The sequence below is a fragment of the Lipophrys pholis genome (assembly GCF_963383615.2).
Source record: "Lipophrys pholis genome assembly, chromosome: 15".
NCBI lineage: Eukaryota > Metazoa > Chordata > Actinopteri > Blenniiformes > Blenniidae > Lipophrys > Lipophrys pholis.
Genome location: NC_137642.1, coordinates 11141537 through 11160574, shown reverse-complemented (window position 1 = coordinate 11160574; position 19038 = coordinate 11141537). Strand labels below are relative to the sequence as shown.

The 19038-nt window shown below is 41.8% G+C and overlaps 1 protein-coding gene across 1 annotated transcript in view; it reads left to right on the top strand.

The window, feature by feature from the left end:
- spock2 (SPARC (osteonectin), cwcv and kazal like domains proteoglycan 2) overlaps positions 1-19038 on the top strand; it is a 31411-nt gene that overhangs the window by 4303 nt on the left and 8070 nt on the right. Inside the window, exon 2 of the mRNA XM_080482333.1 lies at positions 9641-9686. Coding sequence (XP_080338459.1) covers positions 9641-9686 — 46 coding nt within the window. The remainder of the gene's footprint in view (positions 1-9640; positions 9687-19038) is intronic.

Sequence of the window (19038 nt, the reverse complement as noted above, 5' to 3'; positions counted from 1 at the left end):
AGCCTGTTTGACTACCCTGTGCTTTGTGATGTTAAAATAGTCTGCCAGGGATGCATTCATACTATGAAGGATGATAACAGCTTATCAGAAATCCATTAGTCTATCTAGTCATGCTTTGTTCTGGCATGAGTCGTGCCTTATCATTCCAGGGTTTCTCTGCGGCTTCAAAAATCCAGCGCTCTCTGGACAGACATGCAGATGGAGCGCATCTCCATCACATGCAATTATTCTAGGGAAGGTAGGTTGTTTTTATTTTTATTTTTAGGGTGTGGACAAACCACTGGTGCACGCTGGGGTGCCTTGGCTATCTACCAGAAACCCAGGTGGGCTGTGATTGTGTGGAAGAAAAGAAAGAATCAGCTTTTCATCATGCCAGACTGCAGCTGCTTTCATGGCAGCACAATAGCCGCAGCTGAAGGGCACAACTGTTATGGACTTACAATGTTCAGATACGTAGCAGAGAAAGATGAAGAATTTCAAAGTTTTTTTAAAATTGTTTATTAAAGATAGATTTGTCTTTACAAAGGCTGTGCACTGTTGTAGAGGTTATCAATCTCACCTCATTGCAAGAATGTCCCTGGTTCCGGTGGGCGTTTGTAGGTTCTTCCTTTTGTGCATTTCCCCGTTTCCTTCCACAGTCCAAACGTAATCTAATGTCTAATCTGCCTTCACCCATAGTCAGTTAGGATTAACTTGCACCCCCTCAAAAGCTTGAGTTCGACAAAGCAGTGTTGAAGACTGATGGATTCATTTCCATTAAAATCCCTTTACACAGATGCGAAGAGGAGCTGAGTTTAAACACTCATTCGAGCAACACGATTTCTTCCAGAAATTCAAGCTTTTTATGTTCATGATTTTTCTGACATTTGAAATTTCATCAACATCTGTGATGATCTGTGGTAGAGTGAGGAGCCCAACCATTCAGGAGCGCCTTAAAAGTGGAACATTTACCTCTCGTCATCGAGGAGGTGGTTCAACCATCACTTTAGGATGCCCGCTGGTCGCCTCCTATCAGAGGCAGAAGACCCTGGGGTTGGAGTAGGACCCGATAGAGAGGTAGAGTATATCTCTTATACGGACATTTGGCCTGAGTTCTCCCGAGAAAAGGCAGGCAGAAGCTGCAGGAGTCAACGAATCTTTGCTGTCTATAATACCACTGCATCCCCATGTAGACAAAGTGGAAAAGAAAATGAACAGTCTGAACACCACACAGGTTGCTTGCAACACAAAACACCTGACATCCTGATATCTGCCTCTAATAAACTCCTGTGTGGTGAACTTCCAATGTCCTGTGCTCAGAACATGTGTATATTTCGTAAATATCTGAGTAATTATTTAGAGTAATATTGCCAAATGTGGCTATAATGACGCGTCAGTGTGAAGTGACTTGATGTGAATTCAGATGCAGAACAGGACCTTTTGACAGGTTCAATAAATCTTTGCTTTTTTTTCCTTTTCAAACTAACATTAAGTGCCAGTAGCTGTCTCCACCGTAAAGACTTTTGAGCCTGAGCCAGACTGACTCACAGCCAGCGTGAAATCAGGTCCTGCAGGTACAGAAGCTGATACAAAAGAATTAGATTAGCTCCGATGAGGAAAGAATTTCTTTCGGAGTGGCTCATAATAATGAAGCAAGGCCTGATGTTTTTGCACCTGAGAGAAAAAAAAAAATCCCGCTGAGGATGGATTTGCAGTATTCAATCTCAAATATTCTAATATATTGTGTGTGTACAGAGAAATCCACAATGTTTGAAGTCGAGATGCTTGTTTTGCAAAAGAAGTTAAAGATTTCCATATGATTCAAATCAAACCCAGGCCATAACTTGAAGTACACGATCAGTCTCTTTATAAGTGCTTTAAATGTATAACTTCTGTTGAGGCAGAGTGCTGGGCTGTGTAGAAACAACTCTCCCATTCAAAGGTTTAATGTAATTTTCCATTTCACACTATACAAATCTAAAACTAAAAGGGAAAAAGCACAAAAGAACAATTTAAACTGTGTTTGTTGTCTTTGTGAAACATAAAACTGCACCCCTTTGTCAAAATAATTACCTTATTATATTGCAGTAAAATGCCTCAGTGTTCCTTCCAAAGCCAGAGACAATTCATGTATTATTTTGCTGGGTTATGAAACACATAATAGAAAGTCCCGTTTTAACAGCAGGGTAACATTATTGTAACCTAAAAGCCGAACAAAAAACCTACAACTGTCACCTTAGCGAGAGGCAAGGACCTCAATGAGCCACCGGGAGACCAATCAGTCATTATTGCCATAAGCATTAAAACGAGGTGTATTTAACAAATAAGGTTTCAAACTATTAATGAACGTACAGATGGATTGACTAAAAAAATAATTAAAAATTAAAGCTTATTGAGATGTGTTTTCAAAACTTTTCAAATGGCATTATTCCTATTCTATGGGAAATTTATAGACGCTGATGAATAGATCGATGAATAAAAATGCAGCATAGTCACATATAGTTCACATATGATTCGGAAAAAGTGCCCAGAGTTCTGTTAACACATCTCCTGGTCAGTTTGGGCAAAGATCCTGCTCAGCGGACGCTGATTAATCAGATGACGAGCCAAACGGGGCCCACGTACTACATGACACATTAGATTGAATTGATGCTACGAAACAAATAATGTCCCCATAGAGCTCAGCTGGTTGATTTGTTTAGTTTCTTTGTTGAGACGTGGAAATGTGACCCTTTGCTTGTGGCCTAGCCGGGGTAACCAGGAGTGGCTTATCCAAAATGTCATTATTTCCTGGGGCATGTAAACCGGGGTGAAAATGTCAGGCGTATATTCATGCCGAAGCAATTAAGTATTTTTAAAATGGACGACAGCCAAGCTAATTTTAGAGGTCAGACCTGCGGTCCTGCCAGGTTGTGAGTCCTGCTTGATTACACCGCTTTATACTCCTCCGGCTCAAAATCATTGGCTGATTCCTATCCATGTTGCAGCCCTTACCTGGGTAACTTCATTGATTTTCCATTGTTGTACAAGTCTGTTTTTCAGCCGAGCTCGGTGTTTTCAGTGAAGTGTGAAGGCTCTTGCTGTTTGTAGCGGATTCTCCTGTGAGTTGCAGACTGTTTTCTTATTCCCCACAGGGCGCTGAAAGGCACAAGGGTTGATTTTATTTATAGATAGTGAGCACAGGGCTGGCATGAGTGCATCGTGATTTTGTGAACCGAGTGTGATTTCCAGAGCTGCATTTGTGTGTGTGTGTGTGTGTGTGTGTGTGTGTGTGTGTGTGTGTGTGTGTGTGTGTGTGTGTGTGTGTGTGTGTGTGTGTGTGTGTGTGTGTGTGTGTGTGTGTGTGTGTGTGTGTGTGTGTGCTGCAAAACAACAAGGACAAAGCAAGGAACTTCAGGACCTCAGATATTTTGGATTCAACTAAATCTGTCCTTATTCCCGTTCTGTATCGCACAATATGGACCTTCTGGAAAAGAAAAGGTGTTTCTCTGTTTACAAACATTTAATCCATCCTTTGCCGCCGCACAATTTCTGGTACCATTCATCTCCAGATGAGTCTGAAGAGTGACATTAGTTTCACTTGAACAAAGAACTGACTCGTCCTGATGTACACTCTTTGTACAGCTCAAGTGTTACATTATTGAATAGAGCTGCAGTATGAAGCAGAGGTCGCTTCATACTGCTGCCTATATCGAGGTAGAAAGTAGTAGATGCTTGTTTTGTAAAACTTTTGACACGATTGAGTGGGATCTTAGTGATGTATGATCACAATCAACTAACAGTTAGAATCTGAATATAAAAAAAAAAGTATATACTTACGGTTGTTTAAGAAAAAAACCAAAATGCCCATCAGCTCTAGTTGGCCGTGCAAAAATCAGTACAAATAAAAACAACGTGATAAATAAATGCACAATGCAAATCAGAACCGAAGGGTTTGGGTGTTACTGCACATGAAGTGCCCTCCTCAACGTCAACACTTAACGCCGTGTGTGTACAATTAATGTCCGCGTGAGTTTTGAAATGGTCCCATTGTTCAAACCAGCTTGACCACTAAAACTCAAATCGTTAATAATATGCTTAGTTTTGACAAAACAGTGGAAACATGTCATTAATATGTTATGAATCATAAAGAAGGGCCCAAAAAAAGGTCCACTTCAGGTTTAACTATGACGTTTGATGAGAGGTGTTTAACTGTGCATGCAAAGCTGTAGGAGGCCAGGAGCTGTTAACATGGGTTTGGATGATACAGCCGTTCCATGTGAGTGTCCTCTTAGAAACCTCTCAAAACGTTGCTCTTCTTCTTCTGCTGTTTTTTTTCATACTCACTCGCAACGCATGCATGCCATTAATTCATCACGTTGCCCTGAAGAGCTATTTTTGTGTAAATTATAGTTGGGAAAATTGAGGGTGAATTAAGTGAGATTATCTGATTTATAATCAGAATCAGAATAATTGCTCATTCGTTTAGTAATACATTGTAGTTTGTTGTTTATGCAGTCATTTCTGCCTCTCCTTTAGGCATTTCTTCTTTCTAATGTTTTCTAAGATTGTTTGACTTGGGACTTTATTTATGCTTGAGAAAAATCATTCTTGTTCTCGTATTCCCTTTTTCCTGGTTGAGCGTCTCACTTCTGGAGAAAGCAGCACTGATGGTGGTACCCTGGGTAGTTAAAAAGTACCATTTCATGTGCTTATTTCTCGTGTTCATAACAACAAAGAAAAGACGGAAGTTCTTTTTTTTTTTTTTTTCTAAATTCTGTGTGAAGGGAGGAAAAAATAATCTTGTTTAGTCCTCAGGAGGTCAGATTTTTTTTATTACTTCACTTGGGAAAATTAGAGGAAAGCAAAATTGAAAAAATGAATTGGATAGTTTTTAAAAACGTGCCTTTTTCTTCTAAGTCATGTCAAGGCATGTCAAACTTTCTTTTCTGTGTGAAATCCCCGCGCGAGCTGCTGCACCACTTTTCTAACCATTGAAAATCTACTAACCTTTGCTTCACCATTCACTCACCCATTTTATTCTAAGCCGCGTTGCACTATCCTCACTCCATCCTGGATGCAGATCAGCCTCTCAGCCTCTCAGCCTCTCAGCCTCTGCTCTCGCCCTGCAGTTGTGAAGCATCGGCTCTAAGCCTTGTGTTCATGTAGAAAAAAACAAATTTAATTCAGTGAAAATAAAAAACAATCTTGTTTTTGGTCTCAATAGATCAAATTATTTATTACTAGGATACGCACACTGAAAAATCTAAATAATGTGAGTTTTAAACTCAGTTTTCTCTCCACTGCGTCATGTCAAGGCACCTGGGATTTGTTTGTGTGAAATCCGTGTTTGAGCTGCAATTCCCCATTGTGTCTTCGCCCTCATCCTTTCCACTGGGAGAGGGCTCACCCTTGTTTCACCTTTTACTTAACCCTTCTTCTAAGCTTTTCTTATACTAACCTCGCTCCGTCCTGTAACCGGAGCGGCGTCTCGGCGTGACGCGCGCTGCTTCTGCTCTGCGACCCTGAAGCGTCGGCTCTGAGCCCCGAGATGCGGCTCAGCGGGCTCGCCTCTCGCGCCCTGCAACCCAGCGAGCGCGGAGATAAGACGAGAAACGTATAGAGGGAGGATGTTGTTGAGGGGGTTTTGTTTCATCTAGAAAGCAGAGCCGAGAGGCTGCGAGCAGCACGCAGGTCTTTATACGAGTCTCAAGGTGGGAGGACGTGATACGAAGCTGTATGTGCCATCACACGTTATATTGCCCTGACGGTGCTGAAGAAAAACCTCAGGGCAATATAATCTTTTTAAGATTTCAGCTCCAGTTTATGTGATTTTGAGCTATATTTTGTAGTTCAGCGCCAAGCGGAGCCTATTACAGGAGGGCGCCTCCATTAAATTGTGATTGATATAAAATAAAACATCAGTGCATGAACACGTCGTGGAAAGATCAAACATTTCAAGAAGAGGAAGAGACGTGAGCTGCACTTTTTTTTTTTTTTTTTTTTCTTCCCACTGTTGAATCTACAGCAAGTCTGATATGTTGCTATTTCCAGCTGAACCCTGGATGTTTTCTGCTGCTCGGAGATCAGCTAATTAATATTTCCATCTCTGAGGAACGCTCTCATTATACATGGTCAGCCTCTTTGCGCCCTCAGTAACTCTCATGTTCAAGTGTTTCCTGAAGGACCTTTTTTCTTGCTGTTGACTCGAAAGAGTTTGGAAAAAAAAGAGCCCTCAGCAGTGGAAGTGGTGGGCATGCAGCACAGCCCTTGGTGAAGTAGAGTCCTTTAACTGCTGTTCCAGTTACAGGAAAGCAAGTTTCTTGAAAGAAAAAAAACAAGTAGTCGCCACCGTTGAGCGACGTGTCTGATGCCTTTCATGTTCTTTGTATCTTTTATGCCGTTTTATCCAACTTTGGTTTTGGGGGTTTGCTTGAAGAGTATCACAGCTCGACTCGGGGCAACGGTGGTCTAACCTGACTACATATGAGCAACAAGAACATGCAAATTCACATAGAAAGCCCTCCAGACTGGGGATGTTTGCGTCATGAGGCGAGAGTGCGGACACCCATTCTCCTCCATCAACATTTTTGGGTGTTAGGATGTTTAGTGTAGGAGTGTAAACAATGGCTGAATGAGTCAATCAAACATTATGCTTCATTTGTTTTTACAGACGTCAATATATTTAACCTTATGTCATAACCTTAACTAAATCACTATAATGAAAACTTAATTTTTTTCAAGATATTCATGTAATTGACTGAAATTATGACGTTTTCCCGAGCTCAAATCGAGCTCTTTTTTTAATGTCAATGACATTCTGATTTAAATGCTCCAAGGCATGAATCACCTCTAAATGTTTTTGTTAACTCTGATGCTTTGCTCATTTTGACATAATTCACATGGCACTTTTTTTAAGGGAGCAACAAATTTATTTCTAACAGGAGAAATAATCAAATAAAAATGTTGCCTCAGTCTAAATTAAATAATTACACTACTGGGAGTAATCAAATTTTTTAGCATGCAGTAGCTCTCAGATATTTCTCCTCTCTCGTAATGAAGTTGTTGGCCACAGTCATACATTAAAAGAAAAGCAGAAATCCCTCTACAGTGTAGACTGTAATCATTTTTGTTATTGTGGGAATTGTATGATCCCTGGTGCTTCTTTGATACAGACTGCGGCGTGTTACTGTAGCTCTGGGAGGTTCTGTGTGACTTTGATAAATCCAGTGGAGGCCAATATTAGCGGTAATTGCGAGAGAAGGTCAAGTATAAACCTTCATTCGGCTCATACCGATCTCCGGAGGAGGGTGTTATTACTTCCTCGGTGATGAGGCAGTGATGCAGTCACCACGAACAGACCCCGCAGGATAACCGCAGTGAACACAGAGCGCATGTGACAGCTGACATTTACCCAGAAACACCTGTCAGTCACACACATGCTCCGACAGACACCCGCACGCTCGTCTCGCCGTCTTCCCCGTTTGTTCTCGGTTTCAATCAACAAAACAAGCTCAGTTTCTGACTGTCACCGTTTCCTTTAAGTGATCTCCGACACTCTGCACTCCCTCCCCGAGTTGAACCCCAGTTTTTCGGAGGACAGGCTCATTGAGGTGTGACCCAGCACCCCCTCCCCCCCGCTCAGATACGAGGGATTGTGATCTGTCAATCAGCATTGTGCGGCTGTGCAGCAGGGTGAACGCTTCTGCCATGTTTGATGTGGAGGGTAAGCTTCCCCGCTCTGTTCAACAAGAGGAGATCTTTCTGATGTTATCAGCGAGATCACAGAGCTCCTGGATGCAGCCGAGTGTTTTACACTCGCAGTCTGCTTCCTCTAATCACTCCTGTGCAAAAATAAAGAAGACTTCTCATCACAATTTGAGTCTGCGGTTCACTTTTGATTGATGTAACTTGTCTGCTGAGTGCCAGGCTTGTCACATAGCTTCCCTTTTCATGCTCACTTCCATTGTGCACCCAGGAGAATTTACTTTCCTCAAACACGTTTTCTGCAGCCCCTCTTTTATGAAATCATTGATTTCCAGTCCTGTCAGCACAGCGGGACAGTTTCCTCATCGGTCCTGGCAGAAACACAAATATAGGCAGGCTGCTAAATAATGCAGGAGCTGAAGCATCAATAAAGACGACATGAGGGGCATCAGATTAATGGCCACGGTCGTAAACTCTTTGAGGTGTCACCTCGATAATGCACCGACTGCATCAGGTCCAACAAGGTTAAACTATACCACTGACGATCACTCATGGAGCTCATCGGGAGCGTTGACTCCAGATCCAGAGCCGCGATCGACCAAAAGCGATCCCTGCGTCGACGAGGAGGGGAGATGAGCGAGCAGACGGAGAGCAGAGTGATAGACAGCAGTCCAGTTTGGAAGATTTCAACTCACCGGAGAAGCCCCTGCCAGATATAAAAATATTTACCTCTGCGAAATGAAGCTGTGAGGGTCAAAAACAGAAGGTCCCAGCTTTCGTGAGGGATGCTTATTTCACGTGTTGTGTTGGAATTTATCACCTTCTGGGGAGCTGTTTGGCATACACTGCCACTACAGTAAATGTTTACGGTGATGAGTAAGTCATCGTGAAAGGAGGGGTGGTGGCCGATTGTAAATATCTCCAAATGACTCATATTTACTATAGCAGACATCCGTATACTTTTAAAGGTTTCCATCTGCACTATCTTACATAGGATTCTCCTAAACCAGAGGAAATGTGTCTATAAAAAGTGTGTCCTTCAATTCTACCATATTTCCTCAAAAAAACTAATTTTCGGATTCAGACTTATTGATGAGCTATTTTCTGACAAAGTTGACACAGTTTTGTTTGTTTCAAAGGAAATATTCCCTATCTTTGATTTGACTCGAGGCGATTTGACTTGAACAGGAAATGTTGATGTTTTGTGTTTTCCTCGAACCACGTTTATGCTAATACTGTTAGGCCCCATTCAGTCACATCTGATTAAACCTTAAAATGTAATGAATACAGAGCAAAATCTCTGTTTTTATAGCCTTAATCATTGGCAGCTGTTTTATGTTACACAAAACGACTCCAGCCCTTCGAAATTAACATAAAATCTCCTTTTGATTTACTATGTCATTGAATATGCTTAATACACTGTGTCTAAGATTACACTCTTTGCTCACTAACATTGGCTCTGTTCTCTCTTTTTGCTGTCATTTCACCAGGAGGTGGAGGTCAGTTCAATGCCTTTTTCACACGTGACTCATTTCCATGTCTTTTTGTGTATCGTTATCTTTTTCTTTCCCATCTTCTCCTCCTTTTCTTTTTCTTTTTTTTTTTTTTTTTACCCCAACATTTCCTTCAACCCGCTCATTTTAATCACAGCGATTAATGCTCTAATTATACGGAGGGAAAGGCAGAGCGCTTAAACGGCAGCTCAACCCTGCTACCATATGTCTCACATGGAGGCAGAGGGTGCAAATTTGTCGATTTCAGTTTTGTATACAATGCACATCACCGTCTGTCTCCTAATTACGACAGTGCACACATTAGAATCCGTGTGTGGTGATAATGTAAACTGCATCGTGTTTCCTCTATGTCAATGCTTGCATGTTCATATGTTGTACTGTCAACAACACTGTGTCAACTGCATGTCCTCTTTCTGCTCCGGAGCTGCTAATAAACTGCTGTTGTCTTCATGTTTCTGCAGGACGACTATGTGCGCTCATGGGATGAAAATCAGGGTTCGAGTGACAGTAAGTCAATCATCTTATTTCTCGTTGGTTTTCTGCTAGTTAAGTCTGATGGATATGAAACAGAAAAGTTCCATTACCTCAGGTTTGTGGTTCACAGATGTGTGGTGTGGTGAAGGGTGTTGATGGGAGTTTTCTATGTCATAACAAAAAAGGAATGAGTGAAGTTATATTTATTTCAATTAATGCCACGTGTCACAGTGGAATATTATATAAATGTAATACAGAAAAATTATTATAGATGAAATTCTGGCAAAAATCCTCAACAGGTGTAATTCATGTACAGTAATGGTTAAGAGGCTCTATATGAAGACCTATGTTGACTTTTCACAGTGAGTGAGTCTCTTGCAGGCCTATTGAAGTTTATTAATTCTTTATTTAGATCCATCCTAATAGTTATAAACCAAATCATTATTGGTAAAATAAAGAAAATCTAGTATTGAGCATATTACTATTACTATTTGACTTAACAGACAAACCTGAAAGTTGCATCCTGCTTATCACACCGAAGCATAAGGCTATAAATCAAATAATGAATTAACCTTTGAAAAAACAGTAATTAACAGTTTGATTTTAGTTAAGATTACAAATATTCGTAGTCATGGAATGTGTCGTACTTCAAGTAGTTTCTATGATGCCGTTATTGCCACACAATGGGGGAAAAAACATATAGTAAGATTTTGCATTTGAAGATTGAAGTCACAAGAGCTTACGAATAGACTGTGAGGGTTCACTTAGAGGAGCACTGAAAATACAGGTCTCTCACAAAAAACACAAGACAAAACTTGAACCATGACAAAGGCCACATTTACACATACCAAACTGACATTTCCCCCTTTATGTTTACAAAAAAAATATCTTCATTTCATTGAGCCTGCATCTGATTCAGAGCTACAATGAGCATGCCAAACCTGTAGGAGGCAGTGTAACGAGAAGCATGACGCCATGCTAGCCAATCAGAATCCTGGTAAAAACACAATGTCATGAATTGTGACGTAAATCTCTGCCTACCCCCCTTTAGTTGCAAACAAAGCTTTTCTAAATCTCCACTGTGGCCTGAGTTTTCAGAAATCATCCTTTGCGGTGACTCATAGCTGCGTGTATGTGTAAACGCCCAAACGCAGAGACATATCATTTTGTAAATGCGTGGGTACGTGTAAACATGGCCTGAGTCTCTCACAAAAAAACACAAGGCAAAACCTGAACCCTGACAAAGATTGCAGATATTTCTGCTGTCGTTTTGACATTTGGACTTGATTTTCCAAAATATAGATATTATGTTATTTACATTTCTCATTATTGTGAAACCTGACATTTTAGTTTTCATCCTTGATGAACACAGTCAAACTTTTCTTTTTGTTATCATTTCAGCTTCATAATAATTTCTGTGGTTAAAAGAGAGACAAAATAAGAAAAAACTAAGCTCGGCTTGAAACTTTTGTTGACCTTTTCTTCATGTTGGTGGGACTGTTTCCTTGAGATACAGCTGTGCTGAGAGTAAAGAAAGTCTCTCTCCTTGATGCTATTTGAAAGTGAAAGATTGAATAATTCCATGAAAGCGTCACACAAATCCGGCGCTGTGCATTTTGTTTGACTGCGATTTTATGCGCAGGTGCTTATTCGTTCTGCTTATATCAGCACTCACACAGTCTCCCGCTCGGCTTTGTCGGCTGACATTTTCCAGCTTGTCTTTGTGAGACCCGGTTATATCTGTGATTCTTGATTGATTCGCGCTTCACTGACACATGATTCCAGTAGGGGTGTCAGCTCACGAGGTTGGATTGTGTTTCTTATGTGCCTGTAAAACAGCAACATAAAGAAACGCTCCGGCCTCGTAACTTTAATACTACCTGTTAACCATGATGCAACACTTCTAAATGAGCATTCTGCATCTAAGGGGATCACCTTTAAGGAGAATATTCACACCTTTCAGGGAGAACATCTGCTTAAGGCATTATACAGTAGATTATATTACACTAATAGGATATCTATTCGTAGAAATGTGAACTATTTCTTCATATCTTGTAAAAAAAAAAACAGACTGACAGGTATCATTCGAGTACAAGTTACATAAATGTATGCACCAATCACACTGATCAGCCATAGCATTATAACCATAGGATGCCAGTAAGACGTACTATCAGGGTTAATTATTATTTATCTCTTTATCATACCAGATGTTAATAGGTGTGATTTATTATGCAACAAGTGAAGATTTCATCTTCAAAGATGCTGTGTTGGGCAAGCACTGAGATTTGAATCAGTCACATTCTGGTGACTGGGTCACAGCGTAATCCAAACAGCTGCTCTGGTGGGGCATTCACAGTCTGCAGTGGTCAGTATTTATCAAAAAGTGGATGTAAAAGCATCGGAATCTGAAAAATGGGATAGGTTCATAATGCACGCAGCCCTCTGGAGGTCTGTGGAGGTCATACGAAGGTCCAGCTGATGTCCAGTATGATGACAGAAATAAAAATGTAAAGATATAAAGATATCTTTTAATGGAAATAATATAGAAGATACAGTATATCAATAAAGGGATGCAAATGCATAAACAGACAAATAAATACAAAGTTAAACAATGGACAGATTTGGAACTTCTTCAGCTATAATCTTCAGCTATAATTTGTGTTTATCGACTTGTACATGTGAAACAGAATTTTCTGCATTTGCAAAAAAAGAAAAAAAAGAAAAGTAGAACGAGCGAACTACCGTAAGTGTCTGTGAGGCGTGCTGATGCAGTGAAAACAAAGCCAGTGAGATTTATTGATACTGAATGTCATTAGCTTGTTCTGGAGCTCAGAGACTGAGTCTGTGACCTGTTCCTGAACTCCGATGTTTCTCAGACCGGCACCAGTTCATCATATGAGACAGCACTGTGTGTGTGTGTGTGTGTGTGTGTGTGTGTGTGTGTGTGTGTGTGTGTGTGTGTGTGTGTGTGTGTGTGTGTGTGTGTGTGTGTGTGTGTGTGTGTGTGTTCTGGGCTGGGGCCACTGGTTGTCCAGACGGGCGGTGTTACCTCAGTGAAAAGGTTGAGAGATGTTCGCGCTGTGTTTCATCTGCTCAAGTGGATCTGATGTGTCTCCCCCAGGAGATGCTAAACATCGCCTCGACTTCAAACCATCAGTGCTTTATTCTTCCTCCTTCTTTTTTTTTTTTCCTCTTCCTATACTCGACGAGGAGCCGTGTGCAGAGAGTCGGAGGTCTCCTGCTCGGCTCCTGCTTCAACTCCAGCTTTAATTGAGCCCCTGCCAGATGAAGTCATGACACAAAAGTCGTGCCCTCAACCACTGCCGTTTGATTTGCAGCTTAAATGAAGTCAACTGAATGGCAGAGTCCATTAGAGCAATTTCCAAGGACTTAATGAAGGGCTAATTATGGTTTCCAATGAAACTCCAGAGAGAGACGTAAAAGAGAAGATGGGGCGGGGGGGGGGGGGGGGGGGGGGTGCATTATGACTTTATTTAGCACAAAGCGACTGACATTAAGATTGCTCCTGCCAACTCAAACGCTTGCTGGTGATGAGTAAATTGTGGACTGCGGTGGCTGAAAGTAAGTTGGCAGGTCTATGAGAGTATGATAGTATGCTCATTTTTTATTTATTTATTCTTTAAATGAAAAATGAAAGGATGCCTCTGTGCTCCGTTGGCTTTTGAAGAGGAAGCTGCTTGTATTACAAGAGGTGATTTACCTGCAAAATCCCCTGCATACACACATGAAATGCTCAGACTGCAAAAGAAATAACCAAGAGTTTACACTGGGAAAGGCCAGGGGGGGTTCAGTGCTTAACAACTAAGCACAGAAGTCCAGTTTTTCCAACTGTGATGGAAAATGTTTTGTTGACTGACTGTTATAGCAATAACATACAATCAGTCTAGTCAAAAACACAGAAATGGGTGCTACCCCAGCCACACCTGGCCTGTCCAGTCTGTCCACAGTTCAATAAGAAAAGAAAACTACATAGGAAACACAACAATAGTAATTGCAAATTGCCAAAATTCTGTCAGAAATCAAAAAGATCTGGACTGAACACAAACTAAATACTATTAACCTTATACCATTTTACGTATTTTTGAAGTATTTATATGTGTTCAAAATAAAGGGAGAACAATTAGGTAAATGAAAAATTTGGTAATTGTCATCAATCTAAGCACGGACCAGTCCAAATGTATGCCATTACCTTTATAAATGATTGGAATTTAAGCTGATTATAAAGCAGATTTATTAGTGTCGTGGAGTTTTTAATGTCACATGAAGGGGAAAGAAGGTGAACGCATTCACACTGTTTTCACACTTAATCCAGCTTTATTAAAAACATGCAATTAGCATAAGCTTTAGCTCTAACAGAGATCTTAAAGCCAAGGAAAAAGTCCTGTCGAGAGACTGTATGCCATCAGTGTCGTGACCTTTTGTCTTTCACCTCAAAGAAATATGTGATTAAGATTGACTCAATCTTCCCAATGTTGGACTAATGCACCCTGAAAGACAGTGATTTCTCCTGAATCATACAGCAGAGAGGAATGAGTCAGAAGAGATATCTCAAAATGACACAAAGTGGAAGGAGCAGCCACGGCGTAGCAGCAGGAGGAAAGCTTCCCGTCACAGCTCTTGTGGTCTGCATCGCAGTAATGTGTAGACAAAGATCTAGATAGGAGCATGTTAGGCTGCACTGCACAATTTGGTGTCTGAAAAGTAAATCTAACTTTGGTCGGTTTTACACGGCGAACTAAACGTCGCCATCGAACCCACTCCCAGGTTTCGCTGAATCATCCTATATTGATGTCTCTTTCTGTCAGTGGGGATTAAATAATTCACAGACTTGTCAGGTTTCCCACTATAGATCAGTATAAATCAACCGCACAAGTACCATCTGTGTTTTTACGAAACTTCAGCAAAGTTTTAATACTTGCCTTAGGTTGTCAGATGAATCATATTTCCGCGCTTTCATTTCATACTGCATAAAGCCCTTCGTCTATCTATTTCCCTTTCTCTCATTTTGACACGGACGCGCTATCTCCCTCCATTGATCTCTCTTCCTTTATGACTGGCCCAGTGAAGCGCCGGAGTGAAAACAGAAGATGTCCCTCTGAGACATTTCTAAATCAGTGTGACGCCTCTACTCCCCGAGTCTTGATTCCGCGGGCCTCATTTCTCAGTCATGCAGACGAGTCTGCGGCGGCGGCATGCCGAGTAAGACAGAGCCTCAGAGCTGTCAACACCCCTCACACACTGACAGTCGATGCAGACAACAGGCTGAAGGTAGAAATTTGCATTCAGGCACCGCAGTGGCTGACTCCACTTCGCATGCCGCTGCGCCGAGCGAGGGAGAGGTCAGGGTAATTTGCAGTTGATTTCTGCAGTCGATTCATCAGTCCGGCGACTGACTGAATCACTTTGCTCCTAAGACAGAAAATACTGCAGGCGAGTGGTTGTAATTTGGACCTGTTAAAACAAACAAGGGTATCTGCACTCAAGCACTAAGGTGATTGTGGGAAGCACTCACCTCAGGCCTGATCCATTTATGCAGAAAGTGTAGACTGGAGTCTCCATGTTGAGCTTGGAGATGCAATCTTAGCTTCAGAGGGCAGGCGAACCGTGAATGGACACTTTCTGTCAAATCAGCGGTTTCAGATCAATGGCAGACAGGAAGGGGCTGCTGAGTCCACACTACACAAGGCCTATGTTTTAAAGCCTCTCGAGACCGTCGGTAGTTATAGCTGTTTGGGCAGCTTGTGCACCCACAGGAACATGTGGTGGATTGTCACCAAACACCTTGTTGAAGTCTTTAATGGGATGTCTGCCCAGCAGCTCAAAACAATGTCAAGGCAATCATGCCGCTCTTTTATTTTTTTGGAGGGCTGGGAAAATCCTGCCTGCTGTCTCCACAGAGAAGATGTTTTCACTTCACAATATACAGCAAATCACCCCCCCTGCCCCCCCAGCGGGGGATCAGAACAGCTCCTTGTACACACTGTAGACATCGTGTTTTTGCACCACTACAATTCTGCACCTCCTGAAGAACAGCCATTACAGTCCTCCAGGGCTCCTGCTGCCCTTCTCCTCATCACACTTCACAAACATGTCCAACGACACTCCCTTACTGTTCTCCCTCTTCGGGCCGCCCGGGGTTGCTTCTATCAAGTACCAACGTATTTAAATCTAATCTCTTTAAAGACCTGTCTCACATCATCTTCTTGCAAACGGGCCTCCTCTGTATGGCATTTCATTTGATGTGAATTCTTAGTTGCTGTAACTTTCCTCGTAATAGTTCTTCTTCATACATTTCCTCCTTTTTTTTTTTTTTTTTAACTATTTTAACCATCAGGGATTTGCTCTTTTTTGAAAATAACATTATAGCAATCTGCATGTGTTAAACAAAATCTTGCAGGATTTTCACCTGGATGCCACCGAAAGTACCTGAATCCAGGAGTTTGAACGAGACAAATAGGACTTGTGACTCTAAATTAATGCTTTATATACGATCTCCTCCACCTGGTTGAGAGGCTCACATTTACCAAATATGAACTATTGGACTTTTCAGTTTTTAGACACCAAATGTCAATAATTTGTGTCGTCTTTTTAAAAATCCTTCCTTAACTACTTTTTTTCACAGATTCTCATATAAATATGCTTGTCCAAATTTGTCGGAATATCAAGCAGTTAGTTTTGCTGGAAATTTAAGAAAATATTGTTTTATTTTCAATATCTCAAAGAAAATTTAATCATGTTTCACTTAAAGTTCTATATTTTGTTTCTGAAGACGGAAATTACCTGATTGGACGTTATTCAATCAATGCATATGTAAACAGACGTACAAACTGGACAGGAATTTCATCAGCGTCGTACTCAGCAGAACTGATTTAGTCATCTGTGTCTTGACAAGACATTTAAACATTAAGCGCATTAGCAGTTCTGAACAACAAAGGCACGCCCCGCTGCACTGCAACGTCGAAGACAACGCAGCAGCACTGATGACATTAAAGACTGACTGTGTAAATAGCAGATAAGAGGGCTGATGATGAGGATGCGACCTGTGCTCTGCTTCCGTTATCCTCAATCTGCAGGGATAAACCTCATGCAAATCTGTATTGGATTAGACTGAAGCGCAGGGAGCCTAATTAGGAGAGGTTTACTGCTGCAGGCATTAGTTTAATACCGTAGGAGAGACTTTTGAAAAGTACAAATGGAAGTAGTTGGGTGCAGTGGGGATTCAGTGGAAAAAAAGAAAAGAAAAAGTGTGCATGCAAGGAGGAAAATAAAAATTGGCAGGCGGACCAGGGATGAGACTGCACATTGTGGACGGCTAATATGAGAGGAAGACAAAGGAATGTGGAAAAAAAAAAAAAATTATTGAAAGAGAGGTGGGCCGCTAAACGTGATTGCACAACGGGGGGTTTTATACAGGGAGGGAGAGAGTTCTCAGAAACACCAGATTGAGCTGCAAATCACAGTCAACCCAGAAATGATTCCCAGACCACAGAGAGCCTGTTGCTATGGAAACGTCATCATCGCAGGCACTGCTTTAATCCGTGGAAGCCTGTTAAGTTAACATGAGGCTCAGGCAGCCACCTTATGCTTCTGTACTCACAACACAGCACTGTGCCAGCATTGTAGCTGCTCACTGCAGACAAGATTTATTTACAAATGTTTTGCCATTAGAAGGCGGGATTATCTTCTCTATATTTGTACACCGCGTCTTTTCTTTTCTGTGGGGTAACTCTCGTGTGAGAGAATTGTAAAATATGTAATTCGTGTTATTACTTTAATCAGCTTGTCCCTCGTGTGAGAGGGTGGGACAAGCTCGTCCACCCTGATTCCCCGAATCGTTCACTTATCAGATGTTTGGCAAAGTGATGATGAGATGAATACCTTCAGAAATACATCCAAACAAGATAAAATACTTAAACCTTTAATCCCATGTTTATTCATTCCGATCAGTCAGTCAGAGAAAACATCCTGACCTGCTGCTGCACCGAGTGATTCTCAAAGACTTGCAGCAAGTACAGACCAGTGCCCTGCTTTAAAGACATCTACATTGCAAAGCCTACAAAAGAAAGAGAGCATGAAAGTCTCTGTCGAGGTCAGACATCATATGTTCTCACTGCTGTCTTCAATCCAAACAGATATATTACAAACAACTTTCACCAACAAGCAGGATTAATGATAAAAATAATAATTGAACGTGAGCAAGAGCCTGGAATGTGAGTTTATACTGTGTACTGAGATACTCTACAGCCTGCGCAATCAATGCCATCCACAGACAATGGCTCCATTGTTGACAGTCTAAATGTATATGATGTCTGCATCTGGCATTACTGTCCAGCGTCGCTGTGCGTCCCCAGCAGAGGAACAGTCAGTCAAGCAGTTACACAAGCAGCTCAGCCGTGACAGGAGGGTGTATTGTTTTGGATTTGCTTCTCAAATCAGATATCTGTCAGTTTGCCTCGATAATCCTGTGATGCAGGCAGCATTAACGTATTCAGCCAGCAGAGAGGACAAGAGAGGAGCTCCCAAGCCCGCCCGCTCAATTATAATAGCCCCATAAAACAGGACACAGCGAGAGCGGGAGGTGAATTGATGCATGATTTACATGTGCTTCTATCATGTGGATGAAAACTGCAATTGCGGTGTGTGAATAGGCAGTTACTCTCGCTCAGCGCACTGATGGATAGAGTAGATGGATAAAGGCTGGGGGGGAGTTAAAAGAGAATACAGGTGACATCCAGGTCGGGCTCCAGCAGGCCTGCGAGGAACAGACAGCTGTGACATATGAGCGTGTGTGAGGTGCTGACACTCGGTCCGGCGTTAGCTGCTCGCAGCGAGCGTGATGGATGGAGCGGAGTGAGCTAACCATCCTCGCTTTAGATTGCAGCGCAAGATGCATTCGTCCACTTTGTCACCTGAAGTGTTCTTTGAAATTTAAATAGGTAAATCAAAGACGATCTTCCAGTGACGTGGTGCGTGGAAGAAGCACTTTCCAGCATAAAATTCCCCGTTTGCCTGAAAATATTAACTGTGTTTTGAGAGTAGTGGGACATTATTGAGATGATGAGGCATAGAACACAAGAGCAGCTGAGCTCCAAAACAAGCAAATGTTGCCTCGTCGTGTTCAGTGTTCTTGTCATTGTGTCATTTTCATCATTAGTAATAGAATTCCTGCTTTTCCCTCGGCGAACCACAGAATGACTCACAATGCATATTTGCAGCAATGCAAGGCCGCCAGTTCTGCGCGGCTCTGATAATTTAGACCATCTCTCAGGTTTGTGCTGAGCAAGTACAGGCGAGAGATTTGGGATTTGGGGCCGGTTACAAAACGTAGACCTGATGGGAACAGAAAGACAGCGAGATTGGTCGG